This window comes from Molossus molossus, unplaced genomic scaffold, assembly GCF_014108415.1.
Source record: "Molossus molossus isolate mMolMol1 unplaced genomic scaffold, mMolMol1.p scaffold_m16_p_1, whole genome shotgun sequence".
NCBI lineage: Eukaryota > Metazoa > Chordata > Mammalia > Chiroptera > Molossidae > Molossus > Molossus molossus.
In genome coordinates, this window is record NW_023425344.1 from 38754709 (window position 1) to 38770194 (window position 15486).

The 15486-nt window shown below is 34.1% G+C and overlaps 1 protein-coding gene across 4 annotated transcripts in view; it reads right to left on the reverse strand.

The window, feature by feature from the left end:
- CLOCK (clock circadian regulator) overlaps positions 1–15486 on the reverse strand; it is a 126428-nt gene that overhangs the window by 40241 nt on the left and 70701 nt on the right. For all 4 annotated transcript variants that reach the window (XM_036274305.1, XM_036274276.1, XM_036274295.1 and 1 more), the window contains 6 exons: positions 13028–13117; positions 6990–7110; positions 2823–2936; positions 2567–2685; positions 737–819; positions 431–537 (listed from right to left, as the gene is read on the reverse strand). In XM_036274305.1, coding sequence (XP_036130198.1) covers positions 431–537; positions 737–819; positions 2567–2685; positions 2823–2936; positions 6990–7110; positions 13028–13117 — 634 coding nt within the window. The remainder of the gene's footprint in view (positions 1–430; positions 538–736; positions 820–2566; positions 2686–2822; positions 2937–6989; positions 7111–13027; positions 13118–15486) is intronic.

Genomic DNA, 15486 nt, shown 5'->3' on the forward strand with positions numbered 1-15486 from the left:
GCTTCTGCATAATGTTTCTAAGAGATTCTTTAGATGTGTACCTACCTCCTGGGTAGACTTCCATGCCTGTAAGTCAAAATTTATGAAACAGTGTTCTACTATTTTGACATACTATTGCAATTTTCAAAGGCACCTACTTCTTTTACTCAATATGTAGCACTTATACACTTCACAACAGGGTTTATTAGACACCATATTATAAAAATGTACTTACTATTACACACTGAAATATATAAAATAGGAACAAATTTAATTTAAACTTGATCTATGATTCCTACAAGATTGGTTATATATATAAAGTAATATCTTCTAGTATATTTTAAAAATACAAATAGTTATAAGTCTGTATTTTACCACCTTCTATTAATATAATAGTTTTTTATATGATTAAAAACACTTACTATCACCAGAAAGATTAAAATCTACTTACAGTGTTCATGACATTTTGCCAAATTTTCTAGGTCATCCACATGATAGTAATCATAGCCTGATGTTCCCAGAACTTCAAATGGCAAATATCCTATTATGGGTGGCGCCCTAAATTACACATAAAACATTATAATTTAACATAATGAAAAATATTCCAACTAGAAATCAATTTTAAGGGAACCTTTAATTTTTGAAACATGGATAATGAACTTGATCATCCATATTAGAAAAAGTCTGTCCTTGAAATCCATTAATTTAAACAATTATATGACCATTACCTTTTCATGAAAATTAAAAATGGGATTACCTGTGATCTAGAAACAGAAATTTCCATTCTAAACTATGTCGAGATGTAAACTCTTCATTGGGTTCTTCAACAGTGCACATTTCCTACAAGCAAATTAATAATTAAAATTCAGAAATACTTTTCTGTCCTTAGAAGAATCCTAAATAATGTTAGCCATAAAAGTCATTATTAGATAACTTTCTAGCAATTTTTTAACACCTTTTAATTTTCTAGTACTAAAGAATATGGCCATAAATAAGTGCTGGCTTCTAGGGGAGTAATTCTCACCCTACACATTTCACCATTCACTCACATGCCTATAACCCCAATTCTGAATTCAGATCTTTCTCCTGAACTACTACAGTTCCATATTTCTAACTGTCTGGATGTCCCCACACATCACAAACTCAGTCTTTTCTAAAATGAACGAATTGCCTTATTCCTTACATCCAGTAAAAATGAGTTTACATCTAATTACAAGGCACACCTGGTCTTTTCATACCACTAGTCTAGAAAACTGATAACCACAATACACTTTTCTTTTCACTTTTTACCATCTAAATGCCAAATATTAAATCCTTTCAAGTTCACCTTCTAAGTTTAAAAAAATCTATTTGATCCCATCCATCTTGTGTCTTAGACTCTAGACCCTCTTCATCACTGGTTCACATTATTGCCATAGCGTCTTCCCAAACAAGTCTCTGTGATCTTCAACCTATCTTCTATTCTGGCTATAATTATCTTACTAATACTCAAAAATGACTACATAACGACCCTGTTTAAAAACCTAAATGGTTCCTCATTCTGTTAGGATCAAGTTTAAACTCTCTAGCATGGAGAAACAAAGAAAGAAACATATTTCAGTTCTGGCCTCTGTTTACTTTTCTAATATCTCCCACCATCCCCACCCTCTCCACACATAGTAACCCTAGACTCTAGTCATATTCAACAATGTATTCCAACCTGCCTCAATGTTCTTGAATGACCTTCAATAGCACCATGAAATTGTGATTAAGAGGTTAGGCTCTGAGAGAAAAAGAGTTAGAATCAATCCCACTTTTACCACTTAATAGCTTTGACTTTGGGTAAGTAACTTTACTTCCCTAAGCCTATTTCCCTATGTATAAAATGGGGGTTGTTATAAAAATTAAATGAGATAATGCACATAAAACATATAGCATGTAATAAGCACTTAATGTTAGCCACTGCTATTATTTCCTAAGATCAAAACAAGAACAGTGAAACTGGTTTAAGATCTTCTAACTGCTAATTCAGTACTTTGTCCTACAATATGGAGTCTCCCTAGATTTAAAATCTTAGCCTGGCTTATTTCCGGCCACTTTCTTTTAGTGGTTGAATTCTTTCACCTTCCCACTTCCCTACTAATCATCTGCTTGTGGGGCCCAAAAAATAAAAATAAATTATTTAATTAAATTTTAAAATGGAAAAGGTAAATTACATGCAGTAAAAAGCCACTTGTATATTTCTAAAGAAATCTTCAAAAACAATCTTTAAAATTACCTACATTTTTGGTCTTTCCCTTATACAAAAAAGCATCCTAAAGTGGTGTACAAAAACAGGACAATAGTAATATACAACCACTGGTTAACTGCAAAGAATATACATTTCTAAATAAATTCTATAATTTAATGAGTGCCTTGATAACTTATTATGTGCTTCAAAAGTATCATGATCATGTACATTCAAAGACTCATGGCCATCACTACCTTTAATGTTTGCAGTAAGTTTCAGTTATTCTGGAAACAGCCAAAAAAAAAAAAAAAATTACATAAAGACCGTTCACAAACTATAAATTTAAATCCCTTTTAGGAAATAAAATTAGAAACATACCTTGATGAACTGAGGAGTAGCTAATCTGACAGTAGCTACAAAACAAACTCGATCTTCATAAGAAGGTCTGTGTGTGCGTTGTATAGTTCCTTCAAAACCATTGTGTGCTGAAGTGGATACTAAAACAATAAGGAAATATGTATCATCACTTACTCCAATAATATCTAATTATTACTGATGTTCAAACATCTACGTCTTTGAGAACTTGAAAGAATACCAGATTAAAATACACTGTAAGAAAAGTATTTTAACTCACCACTGTTTAAAGATTTGAAATTTCCTATAAATTTCACATATTCATAAGTAGATGGCTCCTTTGGGTCTATTGTTCCTCGAAGCATATGACAACAGAATTCTAACTGGTTTTTGGCTAAAGTGGGAGAAAAAGACATACTTGTGATTTACCATGAGTGCCACATCACATGAAAAGACTATAAAAGTTGTACAAGTTTACAATACTTTCTCCACCAGCAGTCCTCAACAAAGTTTTATTTAGTCCGTAAAAGTAGAGTACCTCTAGGAGATGATCTCCTTAATAGAGTAGATTATTTATCCTTAACAGAGAAACAGATCTTCTGATATAAGCAACTCCATATTTCCCCATTTGTATCTCTTTCCTTCTCATTCTTCACTCTCATTTCAAAGAATGTTTTGCTTCCCATTCTAAAGTTATTGCTTCCATGAGCAGTGAACAGTCTTTCCCATCTTTTCTAGAACCAGGCCCACACCACTGTTAATTCATTCCTATAGCATCCACACCTTCTCTTCTTTGAGTCATCTCTCTACTTGTAAATTTGCTCAGGTCTCCCCATCTCAAACAAACATGCTATTCTTTTTAGTATTATAGGTCGTGCCCTCCTTTTCATTACATGCTTTAGGTTCCATAGACATATTCATTTCTCTTAATTTCACATATGGTGGCTTTTGTCCTCATACCTCTATAGAAATTGCTCTTCTATAAGATCACCAATATTTAGTAGCCCCCTTATTCATAGGAGATACATTCCAAAACCCCCAGGAGATGCCTGAAACCATGGATAGTACTAAACCCTTTAAGTACCATGTTTTTTGCATATGTACATACCTATGATAAAGTTTAATTTACAAGTTGGGCACAGTAAGAGATTAACAGTAACTAATAATGAAAGAAGAGTCATAGGCATACCTCATTTTATTGCACTTTGCTTTATTGTGCCTCACAGATACTGAGTTTTTTACAAAGTAAAGATTACAACTTGCTTTATTGCAGTGGTCTGAAATTGAAATTGTAATATCTTTGAGGTATGCCTGTATAACAATATACTGTAATAAAAGTTATATGAATATGGTCTCTCTCTCTCAAAATATCTTATTGTACTGTACGTAGAGAAGGGATATGCTGGACAGAGAGATGATTCACATCCTGAGTAGGACAGAGCGGGACAGAGTGACATTTCATCACACTATTCAGAATGGTATGCAATTTAAAACTGATGGATTGTTTATTTTTGAAATTTTCCATTTCATATTTGTAGACCGGGGTTTACTGCAAATAACTGAAACTGTGGAAAGTGGAAGAAAGTAAAACGTGAATGAGGGTGAACTACTATACTGCTAACTTCAACGGGTGTTCCTCATTGTTACTACCTCTTCTTAAAACTCACACTTCTTCATTTCCATAGCCTGAAACTTACTTCCTACCTTACTGAATATATCTGTATCTTTGCTAATCAGTCTTCAAATTGTAAGCATTCACAAACATTGTTTTGATCTTGATCTACTACTATCCTTTATAAATTTATAAGCATTTAGTAAACTTATTTACTCCCTCTCCCCAACTCTAACATTTTGTATAAGACAAAGTCTTAGGTAACTACATGCTTTCAGGACATTTCTACTTGATTGTCCCATCAGTTAACTCAACTAAAAACATTTCAAGGTGAATTTATCCCTCTTTCTTCCTAAGCCAGCTATCCTTCCCCTTTGTTCTATGTGGTCCTATCTCCCAAGATAGAAACCATACCAATTCGGTGTCTTCTCTTCCACAAGCTCCCAAACTAATGTCACCAGGACCTGCAATTTATTTCATCAAAAAAGCTCCCATAATTTATTTTTTCCAAATGAACATCCTGTACCACCAATTTAGTATAGATGCAAATCACCTTTCATCTAGGTAACTGCAAAAATGTATCCTATATGCCTCCATGCTCTTGCTATTAGAATTTAACTTTCCCTACTACTATTAGACTAATGTTACTCTCAGAATTATTTCAGCATTCAAGGACTAGTAATACGACTCTCGTTCATAGCATTAAACTCTTATTCTTCTGTCATTATCATCAATGACTTTATCATCTAACTTGACAGGTTTAAAAGCTAACCAACTTCTTTCTAAAATCTTCTCTACTGATGATCCCTAGCCACCTGGTCTCCTGTGCCTAACACTAAGTCCTACTGAGTTTATCTACTCAACACTCACATCAGGCTTTCTTCTCCATCCTTACTTCTATTACTAGGATTCTGTAGTTTTATTATCTCCAGTCTAATCCTTTTCAAAATTTTTCACCTGAGACTTTTTTTCCAAACCATAAAACCACCCTTGTACTGGCTCCTCACTATGTAAAAAATAAAAATCAAACTAGTTAGGATGAATGATTAGGCCCTACTTCCTTCTCTAGACACAAATCACGCCACTGGTACCACCTCACCTTCATTATGGCTCACATGAAAATCTTTAATTTCCTAAGCAATTCCCCTCTGTTTTAAATCATGTTTAATCTTCTGGCATAAAACATTTTTTTCTGGAGAAATAACTTTTTGTGTATCAGCTGTTTAACTAGGAAGCCAGTAAGTCATTTAATTAAGGCTTTTAAAGTATTACTGTCATCTGCCCTTTGATCCTAGAAGCAGATGCCTAATGTCTACCTTTCTGCCAGAAGCTGTCATTCAGTTCTCCCACCAACACTGCTCTTATGAAGGTCTCTAAAATGGACTCCTCCTGCCCTGGCCGGTTTGGCTCAGCGGTTAGAGCAACGGCCTGCTGTCCAGAGAGACCCGGGTTCGGTTCCCGCTAAGGGCCCGTACCTCGGTTGCAGTTTGTCCCCGGCCCTGGTCAGTCGTGCGGGTGGCAGCCACTCGATGTGTTCCTTTCACATTGATGTTTCTCTCTCTCTCTCTGTTCCTCTCTCTCCCTCCCACTCTACCTGAACAAAAAATGGAAAAATGTCCTCAGGTGAGGATAAAAAAAAAAAAAAATGGACTCCTCCTTTGTCGACTTCTATGTCCTAAGGTCCCACCTTCTTCTCTTCTTGTTCTATATATTCACCTCAAGTAATGTAATTCAAACCATGACTTCAAATACTATTTATAGGCAGGCATATAACTGACCTCTACACCATTATATCCAACCCAAATCTTTCTCCTAGGTGAAAAACTACAGTAGTCTATTAATAATATCATAAGAAATTGATTTTTAAACAATTATAAATAGGCTTCCAATGAACTCCTCTGGTCTCTAGTTCTTATCTCCTTCTGACAGGCTACCCATTCACATCAAAGGTGTATATTCATACATACTTAAACATATACATGCATGTGTGGGGGGGATCTCAATTCTTGGACAGTTAATTTTCTATAGAATTTGAAGGTTCAAAATACCAAGAACTTTTCAAATGATTAAAGCAGTATTACCAGAAATGTCAAAATTAAAGAAAATAGTATTACCACAAAAGTCAAAATTTAAAAACCATAAAAAAGTGATTAAAGAAAATATGTAACAACTAATGACCAAATACAGTGTTGCAATAATTTCAGATTTTACAGAGGGTAATTTAATGAAGTAAATGAGGTATTCCGGTCAAATAAATTTGTCCAGTGAATCTAGAAGAAATGTCTGATTATACCATAATATTTCTTACTTCTCAAAGGCAAGAACTATTTTTCACTGTTCTTAGCACTTCTTTGATATTACACATGTGCCTGGCATATAACATATATCCAATAAATGATTTTTTAATTAGTAAAGCAAACAACTTTCTTTAATAATTCTTAAGAATACAGAAGTAATTGTTGTCTAATTGGTTGATTATAGTGAAAATGAGAACATTTCATTTTCTCATTACATAAAGTAAGATTTTATTTAAAAATTAGTAAAAATATATTGCAAAGTTCCATTTTGGTGTAAAATATAGTTTTATGGCATAACTGCTAAAACAAAAAAGATGGGATTTCAATATATTCTAGAATAGAAATCAGACTTTAAAATAGTCATAATTCCATATTATATATATATATATTTTTTAATTTAAAAAGAATCTAATAAGGTATATGGAATGATGCTGTGTGTTAATTTAGTTAAATGTATCTGTGTTTGTCACAAAGTTACAAAAACAAAGTATAATACAACCAAATATATTTAGCTTTTTGCATAACAGCTACTACTTACATTTTAAATATTCAGGGGTTAATGAGTCACTTTCCAGCAGATGAGTAGAGAGTATTTTATAAACCTCTGAATGTTCCCCCTCTGGGATAAAATTAAATATACTTTGATCCACAAGATCAGACTAAAAGAGAAATTCAAGGAAGTAAAATAACTTTAGTGATTCAAGAGACATGTATTTTAAAAGCATATAATCACTCTTAAAACATTAGGTGAACATATCATCACATTTTGATTATTTGTAAAAACTGATGAATATCAAGTTACAACTCAAAAAATAAGAGAAGGTGAAAGACGGTTAACATGACCATCATGCTTCTAATACTAGTGTCTTAATCAGATCCATGATCCATATGACCTTCAAAATCTGATAAATGATTTGCAAAGGTGAGCTTCACTAAATTTGAACATTTAAATTATAACAGGCCCTGGCTGGTTTGGCCCAGCAGTTAGAGCATCAGCCCGTGGTCCAGAGAGAACCGGATTTGGTTCCCGTTAAGGGCACATATCTTGGTTGCAGTTTGTCCCCGGCCCTGGTTGGGTTGTGCGGGTGGCAACCACTCGATGTGTCCTTTTCACATTGATGTTTCTCTCTCTCTTCTTCTTCTCTCTCTCCCTCCTACTTTATCTGAACAAAAAATGGAAAAGTGTCCTCGGGTGAGGATAAAAAATAAACAAAAAACAGGACTCCTGGGCGGGGTGGGGTCAGAGGTAGAGGAAGGCAAAGGGAAGGAAATGGGGGTCATCTGTAACAGAGTCAACAATAAAAAATTTTAAAAGAGAGAAAATACATAAAAGGACTAAGTAAGTTGATTAGAAAAAACTTTGGCTCTAAGACATAGCCCTACTATATGTCCAAACCCCTGGTAATTGATGGTGGTATTTACTACAACAAAGGGCCAAAGGACTAGCCACAGGCCAAGTGAAGAGGAGATTTGACTTTGTTGTCATTTCAATTGTCCAATGTGCTCTTTCCTTTTTATTTCATCTTTTCCAGCCATCTGTCCTATATCCTATTGTCAAAATGCCCTGCTGTTAGTTACCCCTCCCCTCAAAAGGCAAGTAATATGTCCTTGCTCAAATATGGCTCTAATTATGATTCATTAATCAATCACAATTTGACAAACATCAGGTTGTCTACAATGTGCTATGGCTACAGAATCAAAAATGAATGAGACAGTTCCTATCCTAAGGAACACTGACAATAAAACGAATCAGTGACCTCACATTTTCTACCTAACCCAGTCTATTCCACTTGGTTTCTCTACATCTTCAAACTGCTCTGTGTAATCCTGGGGATACTAAAATGGGGTCTCAGGGACTGTGGAGGTAAAGATGGAGGACAAGAAAAGTGAAAAGGAGCTGTGAAAGCAGCGCTATGGGTCTTTCCCCCTGTATTCACAAAAGCAGTTTCACTTTTATTTGGTTTATATTTTAAACACTGTAAAGATGTTGTTTGTAGAAAGAACTTCATGGCTTAAAAACAAAAACAACCCTGAAACAACACCACCACCAAAGAGAGCCACTGGGGAGGTAGTAGGTGGGAAAAGAGTTTTTATTAAACTCTCTGTACAAGCCATACATTCACATTCTTTCTTTTCTCTAGCCCTCAAAGTCCACTCTATGAAATGAAATAGACTTCCTCTCTTTCTCTACATATTTGTATCTTCATCTTTCAAACACCAGTTCAAATTATGTCCTTCAAAAAAGTATTCTCTTAATATCATAAACCAAAGTAAAAATAAAATTCCTTTAGTCCTCATTACTATCATTCATTTCCCATAAAAAATTTGTCAACTGTATTTTAATGTCTATGTCCTAGTGCCTACTGCCCATAAGTAAATAAAAGGGCCCTATATCTTATATCTTTCTTCCTCCCTTCAAATAAAGGCACATTAATGCTGTGCACTGCATATAACAGTTATTAGTATAGTAAATGATTCTAGATTAAGGAGTTATTTGATAAAGGCTTATGGGGTAACCACACTAAAAATATATCTGTATTTTAACAAGGATTATTTTTCTGTAAGTCTGAAAAGCCTCAAGAAGTTATTTATGCACTGAAAATTTAGGCTTAGGTAACAAAAATGCTAAAAAATTGCCTTTTATTAACAAAATAAAATAGAAGTATTGATATTGTTAAAAATAAAACACCAATTTAAAGAACTGAAACTTTCTTTTTGAAAATGATTATAGTTTTTTATTATTCACACTGACAATTTCCTTTACTATTTCGGTAAATTATAAATTGATCTACATTACCCTTGCTTTTCCAGCTATAAACTGATAGGGTGTTTCATATTCACAGAGAAAAGAATACGAATGGTTAACACAGAGTGGTATGATCTCACTCATTGCTTCCCTACCATTCTGCTTCCCCAGAAACTTTATAATCTAAAGTATCAGAGTTAGCAGGCAACTAATTAACTAATGTGTCAAGCTTTCCATTAAATACATTTAAAATCTCTAAACGAAGCTAATCATAATTGACTTTGCCACACCATCCACTCAGTTCCCAAACACAATTCAAAGAAAGAACAAAAAAGGCAGCTATCTTGATTCTTTTATCTCCATCAAGCATGTTCATGAAGAAGAAATGTAAATCCTGCTGACTTAGTTATATGCTATAAATCAACAGCCTTTCTATTTTTTCCACATTAGGTTACTATAACCATTTTGTGGAAACTATAAAATGTTACCAATTATCTTTTCCCTCAGGTAGACAACTGACAGACAGTTAAACAAATAACTACTGTGGAAACTAGTTGCATAAACAGGACAGAAAGTTCCTCAGAAAAAATGTTAAATATATGTTGAATATAACATGTTTTAAACAACTGTGTTTCTTGTGTTCGGGCATAAAGAACAAAAAATTCTAGCCCTATCAAATAAGCTTTCATAATCATAACTATTCAAAAAATTCTAAAATCATATTTCTGCATACTGCAGATAAAGACTGCACTTTCTTGAGACACATTTGTGTTTATATTTCCAAACTCTCAAGTTAAGAGGAGCATAAAAGGAAAGGCTCGCTCAGTATCTTTACAGTGGCACTTTCAGTCCTGGATTCTGCTAAGCTGTAATGTGGTTAGTCATCTTCCCTATAGTACTTTGGTACAAATTTAATATATTCTCTCTGAGGAACACATTTAAGCAAGTGCGAGGAAATCAATCTTTTGTTGCAAAATTTTACAAATGTCAAGTTTGCAGTATAGTAAGACACCGACTTTGTGTCTTAGAAGTTCCACAAAACTGTTGCAGAGTTAACCATTTTTCTAATTTCTCTAAGTTTCATGTTTCTTGCTACTAACATAAAGGGGCTGAGCTAAGGATGTCTAAAATCTCAGGCACTGAGGTGGCATGAACCTCTAATTCTGTCACAGAAAGCCAGATTAGGAGAAAAAAATCTGTAAATTTCCTTTCCATTCTCAAAATGAGTAAAGCATTTATGCCCAAATTATTGGCCACAAATAGGTTAAAATGTACCTAATTTAATAAGTGTAAAGTGTCAAAGTTAAGAAAATACTTTCTTAAAATTATCAGTCTTATAATTTTATAGTCTGATTTAAATTTTTATTTAAAAATTTTAAGTCATATTGATCACTGATTAAGGTAGCCAAATTTAAATTTCTCAACAGAACTGAATTATAAACACTAAAGCCTAATTTAGGGACTTGTTAATGTTTCTTCCCTTCTGGCAACAGCCAAAATTCTATTTTAGACAATAGGTGTACATATTAAAACACAATGAAAGGGGCATTATTAATTTACAACTTCTGCTCAGCATCTGTTATAGTTTAATTATTAATGACAACCCAGAAGAGAAAAATCTCTTATTTTTTCCTTGTTTGATCCTGAATATTATTTCATGTTCTCAAAAATCACTTATGTCTCCCCTTGCCCCCCAAAACACTTGTTTACATTTTTCAAGTCATCAAGTAATATACAATTCAGCAATGTCAGTGATGTGAAGGAAAGTATCTGTAGTAACTGGTGAGCAGCAAAAACTATAATAATAAAGGACACTATTAACATAGCATGGAATAAAATGGGTCCATTGGAGCAGCAGCAGCAAACTCCTCTGCCCAAAAATTCACCTGTCAGTCTATATGCTTTGGCTAATACAAACAATGAAAAAGATCCAGATAATGTTAACAACAAAAGAAACTGGGTATGGGGCATATGGGAATTCTCTGTACTATTTTCTTGATTTTTTTTTTTGTAATCTAAAAACAGTTATAAAATAAAATTTTTTTAAAAAATCCAGGATGGAATGGAAAGGTGAAGAGGGTTCTCAGTGAGGGGGGAATGTGAATGATCAAATGCTTGGATCCCAACTACATCTATCACATGTTATCTATTTCAAAAAATAATTAAACTCTACCTCACTAAAGATTCAATACCAGTGTGCTATTAGGAAGAAATTTTTAAAACACCAACATCAAATAGCCTATTCAATTTCATACATTCAATAAAAATTATTGAATGCCTGAGAAACCAGCCCATGTGGATATAAAGTCCCTGTATTTAAGAAGCTACACCTACCATGATTACCTAAATAAACAGAAAATTACAATTCACTTTAAGTGCTGTGATGGCAATAAGTATAAGGTAACAAGAGAACAGAGAGGAAGGAAGGGCATCAAATTCTGAACAGAGTTCAAGAAAAGTGCCCAAGACGCAGGCTTTTAAAAAGTGTGACCACATACATTGCAAATGGTACTCTGATTATGACTAAATTAAAAATTTTTTAATTAAAAAAAGATTACATCAATTCTATAAATACATAAAAGAAAACCTATATAATTGTATATTGTTTAAAAGCATCTAATTATACATTTATTTAAATTACTCAATCTTATTTTAATTATATCTTAACCCTACAATGGGTTTCTTTCCCTAACTTTTTTCATATATATTTTTTAAAAAGAGTTACCCAATCTGTCCTTTTCTCTGACCATACTAGTTTACTTAGGTGTTCTATGATCTCATTGTTACTCTCAAACAACTTTTAGATGCTAGGCTAAGCACCTTTTATTTGAGCTTACTGTTAAAGCCCCTAGAAAAGCAGTAAAACCAAGTCATTTTCTGGTGTGAGCCACAGATATTAGCAAATTACTTACTGCCTGCGTGGCTTTCAGTAAGAAATTAGCCTTTTAGAATCTGGTCTTTTAAATGTAGTGTCCATTCTATACATAAAGTATGAAGTGGCAAAATAATCAGAGGGAGGAAGATAATGCTTTTCAATATCTCTTAAAAGAAATCTTTATAAAACTATTGTTATAAATTTTCAGTAGATGAACACTGTAAGAGTAATTTATAAATAACTTCAGAATATTTATACAACAAGCCCTATCTTCGATAAAAACATATCTTATTAAATAAAAACTTCAAAGTCATTAAAACCATTAGCTCCAGTAGAGTGCCTAACATAGTGTCTGGCACAGAGAGTGGATGCTCAATAAATATACTTTGAGTAAGCCAACACACACATAATTCTGGTATTCACCATTTATGTCAAAATTACACAATACAATTATTTTCTAATTCTGTACCCTTAAGGTCATATTGATAACAAACTGAATATGGCCATTAGGGCATTATCAATTCAAGCCAAAAAGCACAAAAGTTCTGTATCTATTATTTTTAGTGTGTTCTTATAAGTTATTCTTTTGAGAAAACTATTTGAGTTCCTTCAGCTATAACAAGTATTTCAGCAGAAATTTAGTTATCCTCAAGATAGTCTCAGTGATTTAGCAACATCTTCACCAGGCTTATTAAAAAGGAGACACTGAAAACAGCATTAGGAAAAAGAGGGCAGGAAGAAGAGGTTAGATAAAGTGGTCATAAAATAGTGACTACAGATTTCAGAGTCATGACTGAACCGAGAAAACAGCCTTGTTAAAAGAGGACCTATTTTTAGGTCTCCCCCTCACTCTACTTACTGTTCAACACTGCTCTGGAGGTACATTTCCTAGTGCTTTAGAATATTTAAGATAGACATTAAATAAGAAAGAGATCACAGGATTTTTTATACTTACTGGTAAATGTTCAAGTAATGAAGTTACACTCTCAGACACATATATTATGCTTCCATCTCTCATGATTGCTAAAAAAAAACCATCAAGAGCCTGAAATTAAACATAATGGTCAGTTAAATGAAAAGAAAAAAGTGTTTCATAGCACAGAAATAAAAATCCAACTTACTAAATGATAAAGAATGTAATGTGGAAATTTCCAGAGTACTATCAAAATGCTAGCGTTTCCCCTTTATACTACCGTAGCACAGTATATATCTTTGTGCATTTTTAAATGTTTTTGTTTTGTAATTTTTTTTTATCCTCATCTGAGGACTTTTTTTTTTTTTTTTTGCATTTATCTTCAGATAGAGCGAGAGGGAGAGAGGGGGGAAGAGAGAGAGAGAAACATCAATGTGAGAGAGACACATCGAGTGGTTGCCACCCACACGACCCCAACCGGGGCCGGGGACAAACCACAACCGAGGTACGTGCCCTTAGCGGGAACCGAACCCAGCACTCTCTGGTCCGCAGGCTGACATTCTAACCACTTAGCCACCGGCCAGGGCTAAATGTTTTTAAGAGAAAAAAAAATCACTCTACGGCCATCGATTGAACAGTTGATTTCTAAAACATAGTCTTAATGTTCTACCTTTATCATGCACATATTGTATACAGGTAGCCTTATTTGAAGATGCTAGTATCTCTGAAACAAGTACACCATTAATAATATGTCTTTGGCACACAAAAGAATATATTACCACCTTTTGTACATATCAGCAGAGAGGTGTATGAACTGCAGGGAGATACATGAGGAATAAAGTGAAAGGGAAATAAAGCAGAAAAAGTAGGCTGAGGTCAGGTCATGAAAGGCCTTGAAATACCAGGTTAAGACATAGGATTTTGTTCAAGAGTAGTCTGGAAGCAGCGTGTAAAATGGATTTAGAGAAAAAAATAATTAAGTTAGGAAAATCTCAGTAGCTTTTGGTATAGTCAGGGAAGTTAATGAGAATCTGAATGAAATTAGGAACGGTAAGAACAGAGAAGAAAGAACTTAGACAAACATTGAGAAATGCAAAGGACAGTTCAGGAGGGAAGCCAGAGTAGGGGCTACAATACTTAATAAAGCAACTCCTGCCCTGGCCAGTTGGGCTCAGCAGTTAGAGCATCGACCCACGGACCAAAGAGTCACAGGTTCGATTCCAGCCAACGAAATGTACCTGGGTTGCGGTTCGTCCCCAACCCTGGTCAGGGTTGTGTGGGAGGCAACCAGTCGATGTGTCCCTCTCACGTCAATGTTTCTCTCTCCCTCCTACTCTATCTGAAGATAAATGGAAAACAAATATCCTCGGGTGAAGATAAAAAAAATAAAGCAATTCTGTACTTTATATATTATAAAGTATTTTCATTTGCAAATCATAGGAACAGAAGTAACAGCTGAAGAAATGAGATCTGCAGGTCTGCATGCCAGACAAATCCTTGGGGGATTGCCTACATGTGGAGATGAGAAGGACAAGTACCAGAGAAAATGACCAAGAAGACAGAATACAGTGTCACCATGTCAACAGAAGAGAATATGACAAGATGAGTGAGGAGAAAGAGAGATGGTTCAGTATAAAATGAGATCAGAGTAAAAAATGAGAAAATGAGAAATACATTTGGTGACTTGCAAAAAAAGATGTCAATAGGAGGATCAGTCAGACTACAATGAATGGAGAAATGACTGGATGATTAGAAGGCATTTATAAACCACTCTACCAAGAACTTCAGACTGGAAGAAAGGAGAGATAAAAGTTTTCAGGAAACCAACTATTAAAGGAAGGCAATAAAAACAAAAAAGTAACAAGTATATTTGCAGGCTGAGGGAAAGGAAAATCCAGTGGAAAGATGTTGAAGATATACAGCAGAAAAGATACCAAGAGGAATTCCTCTTTAGTCAAAACAATTATCACACTAAATCTGAATTTCTTAATTATAGGGCTCTCTCAAAAGAGAGCAATCCTTGGTAAACAAATAAATAAATGCACATACATCTTCTTCAACATTGTAGCTGTAGCACCTAGCATATGTGTAGCACACAGCACATAGAAAAAAATACTTGTATTTAATTTACAAAGCTGGGAGTTAGAGCCACCTCCCTCTATTTCTAAGTAATTGTTGAAGTGTATGTTGAATGTATGAAAAAAAGGCACCCCACCACCCCTTCTATTGGGGGAGAGATTTGAATATTAAAAAGAACTTATTTTAGTAGATGACTACCTTCTATAAAATGGCTCAAACAAACCCATTCTTGGCTAAAGTAGAAGAAAGGGATAAAAACCTTGTAATTCATGTAAATTCATGAAATTATTTTTACAAAAACTCTTTAGTATAATAATGCCAGTGTTATTACTTCATAAGGAAAGGGATCAATGATGTTATTAAGAACTAGCTTTTCTCATGTGAAGCTAGATTATATCACCTGTGAAAGCAAATTAATATTT